Source organism: Protobothrops mucrosquamatus, unplaced genomic scaffold (genome assembly GCF_001527695.2).
Source record: "Protobothrops mucrosquamatus isolate PMUCROS unplaced genomic scaffold, P.Mucros_1.0 scaffold1, whole genome shotgun sequence".
NCBI classification, from domain to species: Eukaryota; Metazoa; Chordata; class Lepidosauria; order Squamata; family Viperidae; genus Protobothrops; species Protobothrops mucrosquamatus.
The window spans coordinates 2,938,699-2,958,292 of record NW_015386388.1 but is presented as its reverse complement, the minus strand read 5'-3'; the positions used below and the strand labels follow the sequence as shown (position 1 = coordinate 2,958,292).

The 19,594-nt window shown below is 37.3% G+C and overlaps 2 protein-coding genes across 2 annotated transcripts in view; one reads left to right on the top strand and one right to left on the bottom strand.

The window, feature by feature from the left end:
* Positions 1 to 425: 425 nt before the first annotated feature.
* On the top strand, positions 426 to 6,016 carry MIEN1 (migration and invasion enhancer 1). The gene is made up of 4 exons (XM_015832262.1): positions 426 to 611; positions 1,507 to 1,604; positions 3,465 to 3,541; positions 4,319 to 6,016. Exons 1-4 carry the CDS (start codon positions 529 to 531, stop codon positions 4,400 to 4,402), a joined length of 342 nt encoding a protein of 113 aa, XP_015687748.1. The 5' UTR covers positions 426 to 528; the 3' UTR covers positions 4,403 to 6,016.
* Positions 6,017 to 7,341: 1,325 nt separating this feature from the next.
* Positions 7,342 to 19,594, bottom strand: part of ERBB2 (erb-b2 receptor tyrosine kinase 2) — a 41,710-nt gene continuing 29,457 nt past the window's right edge. Inside the window, exons 18-26 of the mRNA XM_015832260.2 lie at positions 19,175 to 19,273; positions 18,601 to 18,786; positions 17,444 to 17,599; positions 15,889 to 15,964; positions 15,645 to 15,791; positions 14,767 to 14,864; positions 13,496 to 13,669; positions 11,647 to 11,926; positions 7,342 to 10,716 (exon numbers count right to left, since the gene is read on the bottom strand). Of these exons, the coding sequence (XP_015687746.1) occupies positions 10,328 to 10,716; positions 11,647 to 11,926; positions 13,496 to 13,669; positions 14,767 to 14,864; positions 15,645 to 15,791; positions 15,889 to 15,964; positions 17,444 to 17,599; positions 18,601 to 18,786; positions 19,175 to 19,273 (1,605 nt within the window). The 3' untranslated portion in view covers positions 7,342 to 10,327. The remainder of the gene's footprint in view (positions 10,717 to 11,646; positions 11,927 to 13,495; positions 13,670 to 14,766; positions 14,865 to 15,644; positions 15,792 to 15,888; positions 15,965 to 17,443; positions 17,600 to 18,600; positions 18,787 to 19,174; positions 19,274 to 19,594) is intronic.

Here is a 19,594-nt window from a genome sequence, read left to right as displayed (position 1 = left end):
GTCCTTATGTTTTGAAATTAAGGAGTTTTCATTATGTCTTCTGACTGCTCCTTGATGTTCATGGATGTGCTCTGTTAAAATAAGGAAACAAAAATACCAAAACACCTCCTCACCAGCAATCAACACTCATAGATAGAAAGATAACCTTTATTGTCATTTTTTTTACTATCAGAACGGAACTGCTCCCTTGCGGCGTTTCCATAGTAGCGACTTGGAAAACCGGAGAGAGGCTACAGCTGACTAAAGGGAATAAAGGATCTGCATAACGATTATGCTAACGATCAGCAGGGGGAGCTCAAACCCTCGGCAATGAGGCAGAAATAGTGGAATCTGGTTAGCGGCCCGCTTCACGTGACCCAGTAAGGCCGCTGAAAGCCCACATAATTCTCGGCTGCCGCCATGGGCCGAAACCGGAAGTTGCTTGTGATGAGGTAGCAACCACAGGAAGTCAGCCTTGATTTTTGAAACTTTGGCCCGACCGAAACGGAAAGGTTCTGGGTAGGTTCCGTGGACTCGCTAGCAGTTGGTATGATGAGCGATGGGTCCGGGGAGCCGACTACGGAGGTCCCGCCCGTTACTGGAAGAAAGATTCATATCGTCGTGGAATACTGGTGAGCGAAAGAGCTGGAGGGAGGCGCCTGTGCGGGGGGAGGGAAGGCCACGCCTCGGCAGAGGGTAATCCCGCCCATCCATGGAGCCCGTGACCGCCAGTTGCTATTTTTCTCCATTCTTCTTGATTTCGCTTTAATTGTCCCTTTAGGGCTGGGATGTAGACAGTCGCGTTTTCTTTCCCAGATGTATGTATCTTAATTTTCTAAGTTTATTCTTGGACCAATACTGTTGCTTTATAGCAGCCTTTCCCAACTTCAGCAACTTTCAGACGCGTGAACTTCAACTCCCAGAATTCCCCAGTCAGTATGCTTTAGTATGCCATAAACTTCATGGTATACCATCCTTGGCATGTATTTTACAGATTCGTAGGAACAGAATAGCATCTCTTCCTGGGCTCTTCTCACAAACCAAATCTCTCTTTAAGAGCAAATAATAGAGGGATTGAGTTTGGCTCCTTGGTGTTGGGAGAATGTGTGTGCAAGGTTTATTTAGCCTGTCTATATTTTATCAAGCTCAGAAGCCTAAAAACTGGAAGTAGTTTGTCCGGCATGGTTCAGAATTTAATGACAGAAACTTGTCTAGAAAGCAGAATAATAGTATGAGTGCCTATATTTTAGGTAGTAATGTTGGGTGTTTTTTTTCTTTTTGTAATATTTGCAAAATATTGGAATGCAGCCCCTCATTCCAAAGAAAGATACACAAACAGTACACATAATCTTTGCGAATACTTCAGTTTCATGTGAACAACGTTTAGTGCTGTTTTCAAAATGATAGGTAGTTCATATATAAAAATTAAATATTTTATTGCCTCCACCCAACATTCACTTTACTGCCTTCTTAGGTTACCCTGTCTTCAACTTAACTTTAACACCAACACTAAATTTCTCTTCTCAGCAAGCCCTGTGGCTTTGAATCTGCCTACCTGGAACTGGCAAATGCTGTAAAAGAAGAATACCCTGATGTGGAGATCGAATCCCGTCTTGGGGGCACAGGTACAAGTTAGCATATATGCTAATAAGCAGGAGCAATTAGCAATATCTCATTTGATGGAATGAACACACTATGTCTATGAAATTAATTATAAACATGTGCATTATAAACATGTACATTAGGGAAACACCAGTCTATGGGCTAGTTGTACTCCTTGGAATTATGGAACTAGTCTATGATCATCCCTAGGAACTTAGGAGAACAAAGTTCATACTCATTTAAATTAAAATGAGAAGAGGAAGAGAGATGATACTAGTAGGGAAAGAAAGATTGGGGTTTTTTGTCCCTGTTTGCTAGGTCACCTATTAAAATCTTTTCTACATACTGTATATACTCATGGGTAAGCTGAGAATTTTAGATACTAAAATATACCCCCCAAATTGGGCTCAGCTTATCTGCAGATGGGCTTATCCGTATGTATATATGATAATTTTCCCTCAGTTTTTTAAAAGTACCCCTATATCCCATAAAGTTGGTCCTCAACTTACAACAGTTCATTTAGTGATTGTTCGAAGTTACATTGTCACTGAAAAAAGTTACTTATGACAATTTTTCACATTTATGATCGTTGCAGCATCCCCGTGGTCATGTGATTTTCATTTAGATGCTTGGCAACTGGTTCATATTTATGACGGTTGTAGTGTCGTGGGGTCATGTGATCATCTTTTGCGACCTTCTGACAAACAAAGTCAATGGGAAAGCCATATTCACTTAACCCTAATTTAATTACTGCAGTGATTCACTTAACAAATGTAAGAAAAATCGTAAAATGAGGCAAAACTCACATAACAATTTTTTCACTTAGCAACATAAATTCTGGGCTCAGTTGTGGTTATAAGTCAAGGACTATCTGTATATACGTGCCTCCTGTGATTAAGCATATGAAAATTAAGACATAAGATTTTAAGCAGTGGTTTATGGGTGGTACATTTTTCATGGTAATTTGCTTAGAACTTTGAGGGTCTGCTTATCTATGGGTGGGCTTATACATGAATATTTGCCGTAGTGATTAGGGATTCAGAAAAAATCCAATTTCTGAAAGGAGTGAGAAAAAGAAACTGGGAGATCCCTGACAGCTTTGGTCACCCATCCATTAGCATATTTCTGTTGACACCAAATGATCTTTCAAGGATATGTGGCCATTGACATTAAAAATGTTCATTGGTGGGGAAAAAATCTTCTCAAGCATGCTAATGCCATGGTAATATTTAATTTGTTTTAGCATCACTGAGATTTTTTTACTGGAAACAATAGGTTGCACTTTTATTAAATTTGTCATTTGACAATAGCCTTCAAAATTTGTTTTGAGGAGGACTTTTCTACTCAAGCTTATCTATTCCAGAGTCGTGGTGTACTTCTGATCCTCTGTTTATTATAGATAATTAAGAGAGATGGAAGAAATATTTTTGAATGTAATTAAGTCATTTAAAATTTTGGCAAGATGTTATTCAATTTCACTTGTATCTGGAGATCTCCCTCATATTTAGCACTTGTTTGAATAATTAGTGGCAGTGGCCAGCCTGTTGTTCAAATAATTTTTTGCTGTTCCTGTCACTGCTAATATTATTAAGAAATACCTGATGAATGATTAAAGAACTTCAGATCTTTTGAAATGTTGAGCTTTACTCAACAATAAAAATTTATAATGCCACAAGGAGAAAAGTTGTCTTCTAATGTGTGGACTTTCACATGGATTGTCCGCATCTGAGTAGGCATGTGCACATAGCTACTTCCATGCTTTGTGAAATCTTGCTGTCACTTCATAGGTTGATTTTTGAGAAAGGTGACACAAACAGGTTATTGATTCTGGGTGAATGTAATCTGAATGGACCTGCTTATAATGCAACATCTGTTTTTTTAAGGTGCCTTTGAAATAGAAATAAATGGACAATTGATCTTTTCCAAACTTGAGAATGGAGGATTCCCTTATGAGAAAGACGTGAGTTCTTATTTTTCCCTGCTATTCCTCAAATCAGTTGTTTTGGAAAAGAGCTTAAATATCTAAGGTAATGGTCAGATTGTTCTCATATAAGGTTTCAAAGATGAGCTCAACAACATATTACAGGATTTGACTAGTTTTAGTTAAACATGCTGAAAATGGTGCTGATATTTGCTTTAGTCATCCTTGACATTATTTGAAAAAAATACTGTGCGGACATGCCAGGAATAAAATAGTATTGTTAAAAAATTGTACTCTTAATTCATGTTCTCACCCAAATAAAGTGAGACCACTATTCTAATAGTATTGCTCACTTCCTCATAAAACATACTATTGTAGGTAGATCTAGTTAGCCTACCTTATGGATGGCTGTTGTGCACGTGATAGAAAAAAATTATCCATTTTCCTTCAAACCTGTTCCAGAGAGATGGCAATACAGTAGAATAGATGGGGAGGGGGCATGTCAGGGAGGATGAAGAGGAAAGTCCCTTGTAGAAGTGAAAATGTGTTCACACAATATGAAAGTTAAAAATCCTTCATTTTCAAGGTTCGTGGGGAAAGAAATTATGTACAAGAGATTTATTTTCCCATCCTTGATTTTACTACCTCATATTGTAAAACACTTTGATATAGTCCTGACATTTCTTGAAAAGAGAATTTTTTTACCCAATAACTTCAGACGGTATTCTGACAGTTTACTATAACTTCAGACGGTATTCTGACAGTCTACTATAAATGAAAAAAAAATAGTTTGTTTTCTCCTTTTTGTTCCTCTAGCTCATTGAAGCCATTCGGAGGGCTAGCAATGGAGAGCCACTTGAGAAAATCACCAAGAGCCGGCCACCTTGTGTCATTCTTTAGTGTATTTTTTTCCATTTGCTCCATGTTCTCCACTTGCCTACCCTCCCTGAATCCTTATCACTTTTGCTTCCAATTTTTGCTTCCAACGTTTGCTTCTGGTATTCATTCCATCACTAGATAAATGCCAGATCAAGACAGACATTAATTTGATTTGTTTACAAACAAATAAAATAAGCTAGAACTTAAGCCATATTAGAGAGGTTGAGTTAACAGGGCTTATTCAATAAAGTATTTTTTTTTCTTGAGGAGAATTTATCTTGTAAATCTTTTTTCTATTTTTGAGATGCATGGATTTTTCCTGTTGTATTATTTTTAACCCTATTTGAATGAGCAGGAGTGAAATTCATATTTTTTTAAACTATCTAAGATCTTTTAGCTTCTCTGCCTTTAAAACCTCAACTTCTGGCCATTCTCCTGCTCCTTTCACTATGAGGTCTGCTGGGCCAGAGTAAAGCTTGATAAGAAGTCTTCCCAATAGTCCTGCATAGGTACAATTGATGCCACAGTGAAAGTTTTCAAGGACCACATATTTCAAGCAATATTTTGGGGATCAGTGTTGCTAAAGGAGTGCTTCAAAATGAAAAACATCTTGCATATCACACTACATGAATGATCACAACAATGCTTTTGCTGCCCTATTCCACTGCCTGAAACAGATTTATCTTAGGTTTAAGTGTTTCCCTAATTTTATGTAACATTCTCTTGAGATAACCAGGACAGTGTTGCTACATGGAGAGGGGAATGCTTAGATTCTCATTTCTTTTTTACACTACTCTGAACTTTTGCAAATGATCATCCTTCTAAGATATCCCCAAACTAGACATGATTTGTTGACAAATAAAGTAGTTCTTACATGCTTATGTACTGAACCAATTTTACTTTTTCTGAGAATAAGTATGAAATCAAAAGTAATTCATAGTAGGACGCTTAAAAATTATTTTATGGGTGACATATTTACAGCTCAATTGTCTTTTTAAAACTAAACTTTTCAAACTTTTCACTCCCCCAATAAGTAATTTTGTACTTCAGTTATTTCAACAGTAAGCTACAAGCCTAACTCTCTCATTGCAATCAGTGAGACTTTAAGAGTTTCATTGGATCAGAGTATGTACCTGTCCAATTTGAAGTGTTTACTTGCAATCGACAGTACTTTCTGTTGATTAAATTGCTGATCTACATCTGTCATGTTAGTAGTACAGATTTCATGACATGAGCTTATTGTACTGGGTATTCTCATCAGTACACATGGCAAACATTAAAATTAGGACATAAGTTATCAACCCAGTAACTGCATGTTGCACAGCTTATTTTGTAGGAATGAGCAATATAATTTCCTTTAGTTTTTACTTAACTGTCATTTTCACTGTACTATGATGCCTCTATTTTGTCTCAAGACTTGATTCTGATAATCCAGTTTTCATCTTGGACCTATCAGTGAGTAATTCTAAAAACTAAGAAAATGCTGCTGCTTATTGGCACCCTTTGCTGGGGCCAGAGGATGAAAGACACCAATAATCTTCCCGCTTCCAGAGTCTTTTAATTTATATGTTGAAATTGTTGATGAGCCTCTATTTACCGCAATTTATAATAAAGGAGAAAATGCTAAAAAGCTTACAATATGTTGTCTGTGTGGTGCTGCTAATCAATTAATTAGGGAAGCTTTTTACATTTGGGAAATAGTTTGAAAGAAATAAGATTGCTGTTTGCAAGGCATGACATGAGGCAGGATTCTCAGCTGCGTTTAAATTTTTGAAATTTAGAATGCAGAAAATGTGAACATTAAAACACTTTGATTTTCTTTTTTCTCTCTGTTAAAAGTAGACAGTCTCAATTGCAGGGGTTTGTTTTGAGCATGAAACTTAAATCACAAGATTATCTGTATTTGCTTCTATTCATTGGTTGCAAAAAAATTCACTGGATCAGCCCAGTATTCACTATGATACTATGCAAGAGATAGAGAGAAGAAGTCAGTTGTTTCAAAGAAAGTGGCTAGGTGCTACAACTGACCAAAGAAGAGAAGAGATCCTTGTGCTAACAATCTCACCCTTAAAAAAAAAGTATTTTCCACATGTTCAAAAGTCCAGCTTCCATCTTGTACTGTACATGCATGAAGTGGGGGGGGGGGGGGAGAAACAGGTCTAAAACAATGTTTACAGGAACACTTACATGCATATATAGTATTGAGATCTGGCCCCAAGTGATCATTACAGAATTAGAATGATTTTTAATTACTAAAATGGTCAATGAATAGAACCAGTTAAGCGAGGTTAAATGAAGAGAGGTCAACTACCCCATAACTCCTTTTTTCTTAAAAGATACAAAGTCTCCTTTTTACTGTTCTTCAATGTCACTCTCCTTTCATCATTTATTGGCCATTTCCCCCCTTTTCTTTCTTTTTTAGAAATCTATTACACTTTACAATTTCTCTTCCTGGGGAAAGGGTGTAGGATCTTTTTGAACAACACAAGGTAACAAACATATCTAATATTCCTTCTATTTTTGCACAATAACCTTGTGAAGTGGGTTGGGCTGAGAGAATGCGTCTGGCCCAAAGTCACCAGAATAGTAGGGGAAAACAACTAGGTTAGCTGCTGTATTTCTAAGATGTAGTTATTAATTCAATAATATTATGTTACATTAGTTCAGACTCAATTGTTTTGCTCTTTTCATCTTAAAATGGCAACTTTGTATATTATATATTTTTGTATAAATTTATATATTGAGGTTGAGGAAGTTGTTTTATGTAATTCTTAAAACATAGAAACCTCAGTGATGTGGGCAAAAGGAATCATCCTCCCATCTTTCTGCTTTCAAAAACATCTAAATTCTGCCAAATTGGCAGACTTTCTCTAGAAATTATTTGGACCCTATATGCGGGATTGAGCAGCTACAGAAATGTCAGTTTAAGGGACAAGAATAAAAAAGCTTCAACACAGATATTATAGAAAATGAAAACTATATTATACATTTCTCAGATATACAAATACTTATAACACATTTTTCTTTTTTAAAAAAAACCACTGACAGCTGATTCCTTTCACTGATCTAAAGTAGCACCAGCTGGAAAACACAGGTTTCAATGGAAAGCAGGAGAATATGCAAATAGAATGAACTTTGGAAATAGTAAACAAATAATTCCTTAGAACAACTACATACACATTCTATTGTATTGATTTGTTTCTTATTGTTTTCTATAAATTTTGTAAATGGTATTTACAGTTCCAAGACATTCTGTATATACAAGGAACAAGCTGTACCAATTACACTACCTCCCTTTGCTCTTCAAGGATCTTCACCAAACTTACTGCCATCTGCAACTTTCAGAATTCCTGACACACACAGCCATTTTAGATATTCAAATATCAAAACAAAAAGGCATTTCTCCAGATCCTCAGACTTGTTCTTGTTGAAAGACTTGTACATGTTGAAAGTGGTTACTTTTTTATCAGCGCTGGAAAGACCTTATAAAGTTTTAACATCTCTTGTTCTATTTCCTATAAAGACATTAGAAAGTAATGCACTAATGTTAGCATCTCCATTTCATTACTCCACTTCCTTTTCAAATTTGATTCAGTGAGAAAGAAATGGAATTACTTATAATCACAGTACTTATTCAGAATGATTTTAGAGAAAGACCTAGACAATCCGTGACCTATTGAGTCACTGTTTCAGAGATATTTCCTTACTAAATAGAGAAAGAGAATGACCACTACTGGATAAAAAAGCAGTGGAGTGGGATTAACTCCTGACCGTGTCAATTTCTCCACTGTCTTTCCTTGTAGGAAGCTGGCAGGGAAAATTGCAAATTAAAACCAAGTGAGCACAACTAACTCCAACAGTATGGTGGCATGGCAGCATTGAAATGGGCATAAAATTGCCAAATGTCGATCCCACGGGAAGTCATGGGTCCCAGATTTGGGATGCATTTTGTAAGTTAGGTACATTGAAGCACATTAATTCAATGAATTGCTGCTTTGTGAAACACTGTTTTGTCTAAGTGAAGGTTGCAAACAAACAAATGAATTTTAGCAATATATAATAGACCTACAATCATGACACATGGAATGAGAGACAGTGACTTACACCAATCTTCCCCAATCTAGTGTTTTTCAGGCATGTTATTCTTTCATTCCAACACACCCCAGAAATATGGTCTAGGGATTCACTTAGATGTCACTAAGTTCACTTAAGAGACATACCAATTATTTTTATATACAGCATTTTAGACATAATACTAATAGTTAAGAGTTAATTCATTGAAGAAAGACTTCAATTAGAACAGAGGAAGTACAATCTGGAAGGTAACAAATCAACCTTAAGAGGACCACTGCTGGCATAAACGTACACTGATTAATTATTTCAGAGAGTAAAAATTAAGCACCCTTTAATCTGTGCTTAATGAAAAGTTCCTTTATGTTGCTTCATAAATTACACTGAGTATTTCTGTAATCTGTTTTGCACATTTTTTTGCTCTAGCCTTGACTGCTTGAGAGAAAGTAAGAGACTATGCAGAATATCAAAACTTCATCCACAATTTCTGGCAATCATATTCAGTTATCTCTCTGGCTCCTGTGATTTTAGAAGACATATCTATGCACTTCAAGCTTACATTTGCCTCCATCAATGCTGGACCTTTTCTTAAAAACAAGTTTCTTAGAAATCTACATTTCGCACCCACTACCAGTCTGCCCTCTTATATACTGGAGGCATGTGTACAGCTTTCACTTTCTTAAACAATAAATATTCCAAAAATACTGTTAAAGGAGGCATATTGTGCCTATGAAGAAACTTACTTCTATTATTGTCTCTTACTGAAGCAATATGTTAGATGCTTTTTGTCAGTACTCTCTTGGTAAAAACTAAGAAATGGCATGTCAAAGATCATATATATCAACTACTTTCCAATCCAAATATATCCCCTTTTTGAATTAGCATCACTAAACTAAACTAAATAAATTTGTTTTGGTTCCTCAACTGCCTCTTCTAGAAACTTCCTGTAATTTCAAAGACCACCGCAAAACTAATTTGTCACTAAGCAAAACTGTTTTCTTGTTCTTCTAAGATACTTTGTCAAAAAAAAATATAAATTATTTTGTTCTACTTTGCTATAACAGCATATTATTCCCATCCTAAGGTTGAAGAGTATCTGTTTAAGTAATAATACAATTTCCATAAAGCATATTTTGCCCTTATTTTCCACTCTTCCTGTCAGTCCAAACTCTGGTATGAATGTTTTCGCTCTTCTTAATGTATTATAATTTCAACTTTTAGTTTTTCAGGCCCTTTTAGTAGTCTGGACCTCTTATCTTGAAGACCAAGGCATTAAAAGTAGGGACTACAGGTGTGGTGAGAAATAAAAGAGCACTCCATTCTGCTGAAGTACCCAAATGGCAGCGGAGCTGCTTGAATCAGAGGAATGTCACAGATCTAGTGCTTTAGAGCCCAGAAATGGGCAGACTTCAAGTTTGCAGGATTTTAAACCTCTTTTTATTTAAAACCAGAGTCTGTCATCTGATTCTTGGGGTGATGGAAATATACTTAAGTGTTGCAGAATTCTGAGCCAACTAGTATATTTGATTACCAGTACTATACTAACCAAACCTCTATCCAAACAAAAATTCATACATGGATCCCAAAACTTTCAGCAGTACATCTTAGGGTAGTAGCAGAGGGAAAATCTTGCTACTGCTAGTATTAAATAAGAGGGAATAAAAAAAAGCCATGCTATTCTATTGCGGTAGATCCAAATGTGCCCACCACCTCCTTTCCTCAAGAGCTAGGAGAGGTGAGAGAAACAACCCATTGGGCCTCAAAAGGACCATTCAGGCTTTAATCGTGTTCATCATGCCTGGTTAATTCACTGGGTTTGTATCCTGAGGTGCCTTGATTGTAAAAATCAATTTGACTGGTCATGAGGAATAGTTTTTATGCAAAGTCCTTGGAGCAAGTGACTGGTTCTGACAACCCTAAGTACTCCAGATTCTCTGCTGTTGGGGTTGGAGGAAAGCCATTGGTCGCTGCAGGAGGAACAATGGAAGTGGCAAAGAATTCTGCTGGATTGCACTTAGGATTTTCTTGGTTCCAGTAATAAAGGTTGTCAAAAGCTTGTGGTAAAGGGCTAGATGCAGGGACACTGCATGGTGTCAGGTACTCTGGATTTTCCACTGCACTGGTGAAACTCATATAGAATGCATTCTTTGGTTCCTTGGTAAGCCCATTTTTTCCCATGTGCCTTTTTTGCTTTTCTAGTGTAGATCCTTGTAGTCGTAGGTTTTTGTTGGGTGGAAGGTTGTTTTCTGGCTGATTTACATACTCTACAGGAAAAAGAAAAGAAAAGAATTAAGAATACTAAAATCCAGGTTGTGGTAGCTTGCATACTTACTAACAGGGTTTTTTTTCTCATAGAACGCCCAGAACGGAGTTCCGGCACCTTTTTTGGATGGAACCTTGTAGGGTAGGCAAGGCTGGTTGTATGACATGTGTGAGTTCCGGCACCTTTTTTTTTTTTTTTTTTAGAAAAAAAGCACTGCTTATTAACAAACACTAACTGCATTAATGGCTAATTTTTTTCATCCAGATTTAATAATTGTTAGAAACATACTTTGAGAGCAGCCAGATCCACTACAAAACATCTGAAATACTCAATATGCCATTATACAGAGAAGGGCTGTGCAGTATGTGGATACACCTATCTGTGGTTGCTTAAATTAAGCATATTTTCCTAAGATCGTGCTGCAAAGGGAAGCTGTTTATTCCTGAAAAAAGATGTATTAGCTTTAAGGACTTGCAAACTACATAAATATCCCCAGCACCGTTCTGCCTTCAAAATCAAACTGCTATACCAGTGGTGGCGAACCTATGGCACGGGTGCCAGAGGCGGCACTCAGAGTCCTCTCTGTGGGCACGCGCCGTCGCCCCAGTCCTAGACCTTCAGCTGGGTTTTATAAAATCTTTTCGCTTTAGGCCTCCTCTGCCATGTACAAAAAAAAAAAAAAAGGTTCAATCAGTCAATTTCAACTTCTCACGGGAAAAAAAAAGATCTTGCAAAGTTGGAATTGATTGATTGATTTTTAGTCCCACCCAGTCTGCTGTTACCACCATAGCCACGCCCACCCAATGGGCCACACCCACCCAGCACCCGACGATGCATAAGTGGGTTTTGGGTTGCAGTTTGGGCACTCGGTCTTTAAAAGGTTCGCCATCACTGTGCTATACAGTCTTCCAATAAAGAGAATAGCACATACCTGGTATAACAGCCAAAGTTAATGGGGTAGTGTAGCTCTTGTTATCAGGATTCTCCTTTTCATTCACTGATGCACTCGTGGGATCTTCACTGTAGCGCTGAAGAGAAGAATCGGGTGCCTGCAAGGGTGCTGAATTCTGCACTGCTTTGCTTGCTGTGTAGTCCTCCTCACGCAAATCAGAGGCGATACTTTCTGACTCTTCAGAAAGAGATGGCCCCAAGTATGGGTACTGAGGAGACTCCTCAGTTTCTCCTGCATCCATTTGAGTCTCTGTAGCATTCTAGAAGAAAACAGTTCACAAGATCTAAAAAATGGATACTACAAGTGCAAGCTGTGAGGCTCTAGATCGGCATTTTATAGGAAATTTGGTAATTTGTATATACACACATGCACACATGCTCGTGCGCACAGACACAAACACAAACATACATATATACACACAAACACAGACATACTCTCTTGCACATACCTTGTTGTTTATTATTGCTTTGTTTTTCAGTTCATAGACATAGTTTTTACAAGTAGATCTCCAGCCTTTTTAGACCTATGGGCATATTTTTTTCTCAGATATCTTCAGATGAACTGTTGAGGATCAAGCCACCTTCTACTTTCTGTCTGTAGGTTTGATGTTTGTGCTTTTATTACCTCTACCTCTTTCTCCTCACCACGTCCTAGTCTAACAATTTCTGGAAAGATGTTTTTCCTTTTTCCCCCCTGATTTTATTTTTCTGCTCTTGCCTCAAAGCAACATTCTTTACTGCAGACTTCAACTGCTGGCCCTTGATACTGGTCTTTGATTGGCAGGTTCCTTTTTCTCCATCCCATCCATGCTTAGAAAGCAAGTGCCAATCTTTTCCATTATGCAGACAGGTGGCTCCTGTCTATGGTTCCATTGGAAGAGATTATCTAGGCAAGTTTTTCACACTTGGCAACTTTAAGATATATGAACCTAGCCCTCTGAATCCCCTAGTTTTTGGGAACTGAAGTCCACACATCTTAAAATGGCCAAATCTGAAAACATTGATCTAGTCTGATCCTCCACTCAGAGTTTGAGTTGCTTGTAGCTGGAAACTAGAACTCTTTTTTACTGAACCATTCAAGGAAGAGTTTTAAAATTTTGCTTGCCTAAATTAAAGCAGTCCTTAAACTGAAAAAATGTTCCCCATTTCTACTCTGTAGGAAAAATATAGCATAAATCAAGATACAAACTGGTTTTGTCTGTTTTGGATAGTATAAACCAGGGCTTTTCAACCAGTGGTACGGGTACCACCTTTGGTACATTGGCACCTGGCAGGTGGTACGCGACCATCCTAGAAAAGTGGTAGCGGGGGAGGGGAATGAGCTGAACCGGTGGCAGCACCACACAAGCCTGAGCGGTCTTGTGATTTACATTCAGATGCTTGGCCACTGATTCATATTTATGACGGTCTCAGTGTCCCAGGGTCATGTGAAGTGACCCAAACCTGCTGCAACCACCCAGCAGACGGGGGGAATAAAAACCAAACACCCCCCCACCCCACCCCCGCTGCCAATCCTCAACAGAAATGCTCACAACAATGAAAACCTCGGACAGGAGGAAGAGCACCGCCAAGCGGGCAGGTGTCTTGCTCGGCTGTGGCTTGGGGGGCACTTTTTTCAGTGCCATTGTAACTTCAAACAGTCACTAAGCGAACTATTGTAAGTCGAGGACTTCGTGTAGTTTATCACTCCCCCCCCCTTTTTTTTTGGTCATCAAGTTTTTGACACCTTGCTAGGCGACTCGTGGTACTCAGATATTGCCATATCCTAAAAGTGGTACAATGGGTGAAAAGGTTGAAAAGCCCTGGTATAAACTAAATCATATTCTTACTCTTGTGGAGGAAATCCTAGATCGATAGTCAGCTGATGTTTCACCACTGAAAAAGCCCTGATGGGGGACAAGGTATTCTTCTGCATCCACCAAGTCTTGCATGTCTTCCTCCTCCAGCAAAGTGCGATAGAAAGTGCTGTCTATGGGGCTGGCAAGACCCATCTTTTCATCATTCTATCAAGAAAAACAAACAGCAAATGCTTGGAGCTCCCAAAATTATCTTGCTTCTCTGAAATTATGGACTAGTCATATAACACCCTGGAGGATCAAAATCCAAGATTCAAAATAAACACCATTTTGGCAGCAGAGAAGCACAAATAGAAAGCAATGCAGCAAAAGATTACTATTTCTAAGTATTAAAATATACTATAAAATGCAACCCCAGAATATAAACCTGAGATAAAAATCTAGAACTCTAAGTCACAGTAGCCCCTGAAAGCTTTGGATTTGGTTCCTAGAATGTCCCCAATTATTGCTTATGGTGGGAAAAATAAATTATAAAGTATGCAGAAAGTATTTTTATTCATTATATGTAATTAATTACATTACAATGCCAAGCAAAGCAAAATCAATCTTTTTATCCTGAACATTCTCCTTTTATCTTGGTTTTATATACTTTATAAAATACCGCTCTCAGCAAGTCACTTAAAGAAAAGTGGGACCTAAGGCTACCATGCATAGCCCATTTGTTCTGAAGGCTACAACATTAAGAACAGACACATATTGTTGCTTGGAAAACTAGTGAATCCAGAAGATTCAAGCATGTGATCATACCACTGAAGTACAGATGGACACTATATGAATACTTAGTCATTATTTATTAATTTTCCTTGGCATAAAATATTTCCCAAAGTCCAAAGCACAGAGAGAAATTTAGACCACTGAGGTCTAGATTAAAAAGCAGGCTATAAAGATGGCCTGCATATGTTCAGAAGACTTCGTATGAATACAGCAGCAGCTGTAGTAATTACAGATATTTCCAATCATTGTCACTAGAAGCGGTATCTATTTTTTCTAGCAATAAATTAATATGGACATCTGTTTTAAAAGTCTATATTAGGGTTAGTTATCAAAAAGATAAAGCTATCCCTGTTTTGACACGATAGAACAACTCTGGGTATATCTAGTTGATATGCTATTCTAGCTTGACTTAATCTGGTGCAATACGAAGCTCTTTTAGTTTTTCTTCCCCTTTCTCCCCACCATCCCTACTGTTATGTTAAGAGTTGGGAGGCAGTGCAATCCTCTTGAAAGTAAAATATCTTCCTCACCTGAATAACCACAAACCTCTGAGGATCTCTGGCCATGCGGGTGAACTCAGTGACCAATTCTCGGAACTTAGGTCGGCATTCTGAATCAATCATCCAGCCTACAGAACAAAAAGAGAATACATGTATCCATCCAAATTAAGTTCTCCTTATGACAAAAAGAATTAGTTTCTCTGATAATGGGAAGGAGAAGAATAGTGAACAAAAAAAATGACCCTTGCAAAGATTAGCTACCTAACATGAACAGGGAAGAAAACACCGGAAATATGACTTCTGGAAATTCAAAATATTTATTTACTTTAGAACCCACCTATTGCTTTAATCTCCTGCAATATTTTTCATATTGTAAACCTAAATACTATGCACCTCATGTTGTATGTATGTATGTATGTATGTATGTATGTATGTATGTATGTATGTAATTCTGTGCCAGGCAGTTCATACCTTTGTTTCTTACAGGAAAGATAGAAATCTCTGAATGTAGGCATCTTTCTAAAAAGAAGAAAGCTACCTCACTAGCCAAAACTTCAAATTCAATTATGTTGTTTGAAAAGATAGTCAAAATACTGCCATATCTTAGAATCATAGAATTGGAAGTGATCTATGAAGTCATCTATTTCAACCTCTGTTTGATACATACAGTTCAACTTGTTCTCATTCTCTTCCTGCTTTCTTTTATGGGATAGCTAGAGGCTAAAGCTAGACAAAGTACAGCAACCAACCAACCAACCAAGTGCTTTACGTTTTATTGCATTTTTGACCACAAACTTGCTCAATCTGATGCTCCTCAGATATATTGGAGATATAAGCCCCAATCTGAGGTTAGTAGCCCATATCTTATCATCTTCTGTGAAAATGATTAACTATCCCTAATTTCTTACATTTAACCATAATCATATAGACATCAATGGTGCAAATAGGAGGCTGGGGCAATCTTTCTCCTTTTTCCAGAAGATCAGGAATCTCCCGGGCTGGTATACCATCATAAGGCTTTGCACCAAAAGTCATCAGTTCCCAAACAGTAACACCTGATGAAAGCAGAAGAGAGACAGAAAGGAAGATTTCCATGAAGCAACAGTAAAGTTTTCACATTAGTTAATTGGAAGGAGAAAAGACTACACATACCATAGCTCCACACATCACTTTGGTGAGTAAATCGTCTACGCAAGATGGACTCTAAGGCCATCCACTTGATAGGTACCTGGACAAAGAAACCAATAGTGTACGGATGACCACAAGTCATGTCTCTGCTGGTTAGTTTCACGTAATACTGTTATTTGAAAGTTTTCAGATGATGCTTAGAAATGGTTATGGTTAATTAAAAAGATTAATTTTCAATACAAAGATAGCAAAGTATTATTTGGCACCTGAAGATGTCCTCTTTCAGACTGAAGTAGGTGGGAAAAGGACATGATAGAATAGCCAGAAAATTTTGCTTGGAGAAATATTCCATCATATGTACTGATTCCTTGTATGCAATGCTTAATGAAAAAGTCTAAACACAGTTTATCAATCCTGCTTCCAAGCTTTGAAAAATGTCACGAATAATTTTTTCAGCTCTATTTCATTTTGATATTTGGTGTTTTAAAAAGATTTGGAATGGCAGCTGTATGCTTCCCAGAGCCTCCTGCTAAACCTCTTCTTTGATTTTGGAAAAAGATAATGGTACTGCTATTTTTCTCACTGAATTTCAGCAGTGGACTCTTTGATGAAGTAGGAAGATGCAACCCACAAAGGTCAGATTGGTCATCCCTACTTAAAAAAGCATACAAGGAATTTAGAAAATTCATTCTGAATATTAGCTCCACTCCTTGAACAGCTTCAATACTTATGGTCTCTGTACACAGAACTGCTCTATATATACCATGTGTGCAATTCTATCCTGCTGCCCTTCCATTTTTAAACTAGCTTGATTTTAGTACATTTATAATTTAAGTTTGCTAAGTTGCTTTGCACAGAAAGAGAAAGTGAGGAAAACTGGGATAATACGCTTTCAAAGTCTTAATTTAAGAAACAAAAGAATCAGTTCATACACTAGAAAGAGGCAGACGAGTAGAAAGGATGACATCAATGGGAAGTAGAAGAGTGACTGAGTATATTATTCACAAAGATTTCTTGAATATTAACTGAAATATAATCTGAAATTTATAGAAGTTGTCATTCTTGTTCTATGTATGGGTGTGAGTGTTTTACCACATGACAAGACAAAAATTATTGTCAAAGTACTAACTAGCCTTCGTTCAGAAGAGATTGTGCTCTTAAGTCACAAAAATTAAATATTATCAATCAAGTATTATTGTTTGGGTTACAGCAAGAGAATTTTATCTGTCCATCTAATACATCTTGAATCTGGCATTTCTCCTGATAATGTATTTGAGATTATGAAAGTGTATTCCATATACTCCATTGCTGGAATACACTTTCATAATCTCTAGGCCAGTGACTCTCACACTTGGCAACTTTAAGGTGTGCAGGTTCAATTCCTAGAACTCCCCAGCCAGCAATGCTGCTCCAGACCATACAAGTCTAACTAAATATGGGAATTCTAATTGAAAATATCTAGTGGCTAGCAAGTTGAAGGAGGCAGGTCACAGCAATGTGTTAGGAGGGAGCTAAGTGCACCTACTATTATGTACTGTATATGTAAATATATTAATTAAGGAATATTCCCATGCCCCACCTTCCCTCCATCAGCATGATATTCTGTTTCATCAATGTCCAATAATCGGGCCAACCCAAAATCTGTAATCTTCACATGATTTGGGCTCTTCACCAGGACATTCCTGGCAGCCAGGTCCCGGTGAACCAAACGGACATCCTCCAGGTAGCTCATGCCCTGAAAGAGAAGCAAATACTATTTGTTTTCTTAGGCAAGGAGAAATATTGATGGATCTCCTTAAGAGAATGCATTTCCACCAACATTAATTATAACAATATAATTGATGTTATTATTAAAATTTCTTTTATGTTATCAGAAAGTTGCTGAAATTTAATTTGTAAGCAAAAGTAAAGTAAAAAGAGTTGGGGGTTTCTCAGGATGCTTTGGAATGTCAATGATTTGTTCCTTTCAAGCGAATGTTTCAATATATGAAATTAATTATCTACTGAACTAGACAATTATTCTCTTTAATATATTTTGACTTTAATATAACTATAACTCTTGAGAATAGATGCCCAATATACTGGGCATAGTTTTCTATATTTTCCTATTGTCATCCTCTGACTGGAGATCCAAAAGAGGAAAAATTGAGTTTTTACAATTTCTAGTCCTTGAGAAAGAGAGATTCTGCAGTAAGAAGGCTGTGGAAAAATGTTCTAGTAAGAATAGAAAGAGGGATATTGTATATATTCATAAGGATAAGTAAGAGAGACTGTAAGAGAGATGCATAGGAAAAGAATGCTGAAATTAAAATTGAGCAATTCCTTTAAATGTACTTCTATCCTGGCTTTCTTCATAAGAGAAATTTGGGCAAATATCTTTTCCAAGTACAAAAGAGTAAAATATAGATACCAGGTATTTCCATTCCCAGCAGCATATTAATAAACTCAAGAACCTTTTTTCTATAATAAACCATTCAGTGCAATTTGCCCTTCTTAAAATTCTCTTCAGACCTGTCCAGCTGATGGTTTGTAAATAGGTTGCACTGATGTAAGATCAGGAGCATTTCTTGCTTTTAGTCAGAGCAGATGAAAAATGGAAAAGCAGAGACCTAATTTGACAGAATGATTATATATGGAAAGATGACTTCAAGACCTAGAAAGACTGAGTAGTGCTTCCCCTTGAACTAAAAGGGTCAAAGCCATATAACCATTTCCCTATCCTAAAGTTTCACTTACCTTAGCTATCTGCACACACCAGTTGAGGAGGTCCTGGGATCCAATGCGGTCCTTATTCTCCCGTACATAATCCAGAAGGCAGCCATAGGGCATGAGCTGAGTCACAAGCTGCACTGTGGAGGTGAGGCAGATTCCCAACAGCCGAGAGACATAAGGGCTGCCTACACCTGCCATAACATAAGCCTCCTGTTGGAATAGAGAGGGATGGAAGTGAGGGATCCTGTGTAGGAAGAGAACTATCTCTAGGAGAGGACAGGCTGAGCCCACGGGCGGAATCAAACACATCATCATCTGGAGTCACTATGCCCCCGAAAGAGGACCTCGGTTCTTTGAAATCCATTGACTCTTATCTGGCGCCAATTTGCCTTGACCATTAGTAGATCAGATTTTTGTGTATAGGTGGCAAGGAATAAATTTGCAATGCTTGCTTCCGGTTTCTTGCGCCTGACATTACTGAGAGACCAACAAGCACGAACAACAGGAGCCATGCAATAAATTACGTAGAGATGGGAAGGTACACTGCACTTTTCTGGGAGGAACACACCCTCCTGGGAGATCAACATAGTTTTCTTACATCCAAAATCTCCTTGTTGGCTTTAGGTGAAGTGTTTTCCCTCAAGACTTTGATAGCTACTGGGATCTTCACATTCTCTCCATCTGGAATCCACACACCCTACAGGGACAAGATGATAATAATAATAATAATAATAATAATAATAATAATAATAATAATAATAATAATAATAATAATAATAATAATAATAATAATAATAATAATAATAATAATAATAGTAGTATTTATTTATTTATTTATTTATTAATTGTATTTATATCCCGCCCTTCTCCTTTCGGACTCAGGGCGGCTGACAAATGATAAAAAGCTAACATATTACACCTAGTTTAAAATTTGATTAAAATGAAATATTTAAGAATGTCAAATTTAAAAGTAATTAAAACCCCTATAAAATCCCCTAGGCCAGTCCCGCTTGCTGGA

What these genes read in the sequence shown, in the direction of transcription:
- MIEN1 (XM_015832262.1), top strand. Translation starts at nt 529, where the DNA reads ATGATGAGCGATGGGTCCGGGGAGCCGACTACGGAGGTCCCGCCCGTT. An exon ending in CATATCGTCGTGGAATACTG is followed by an intron (nt 612 to 1,506) that starts GTGAGCGAAAGA and finishes TTCTCTTCTCAG; the next exon opens with CAAGCCCTGTGGCTTTGAAT. An exon ending in GATTCCCTTATGAGAAAGAC is followed by an intron (nt 3,542 to 4,318) that starts GTGAGTTCTTAT and finishes TTGTTCCTCTAG; the next exon opens with CTCATTGAAGCCATTCGGAG.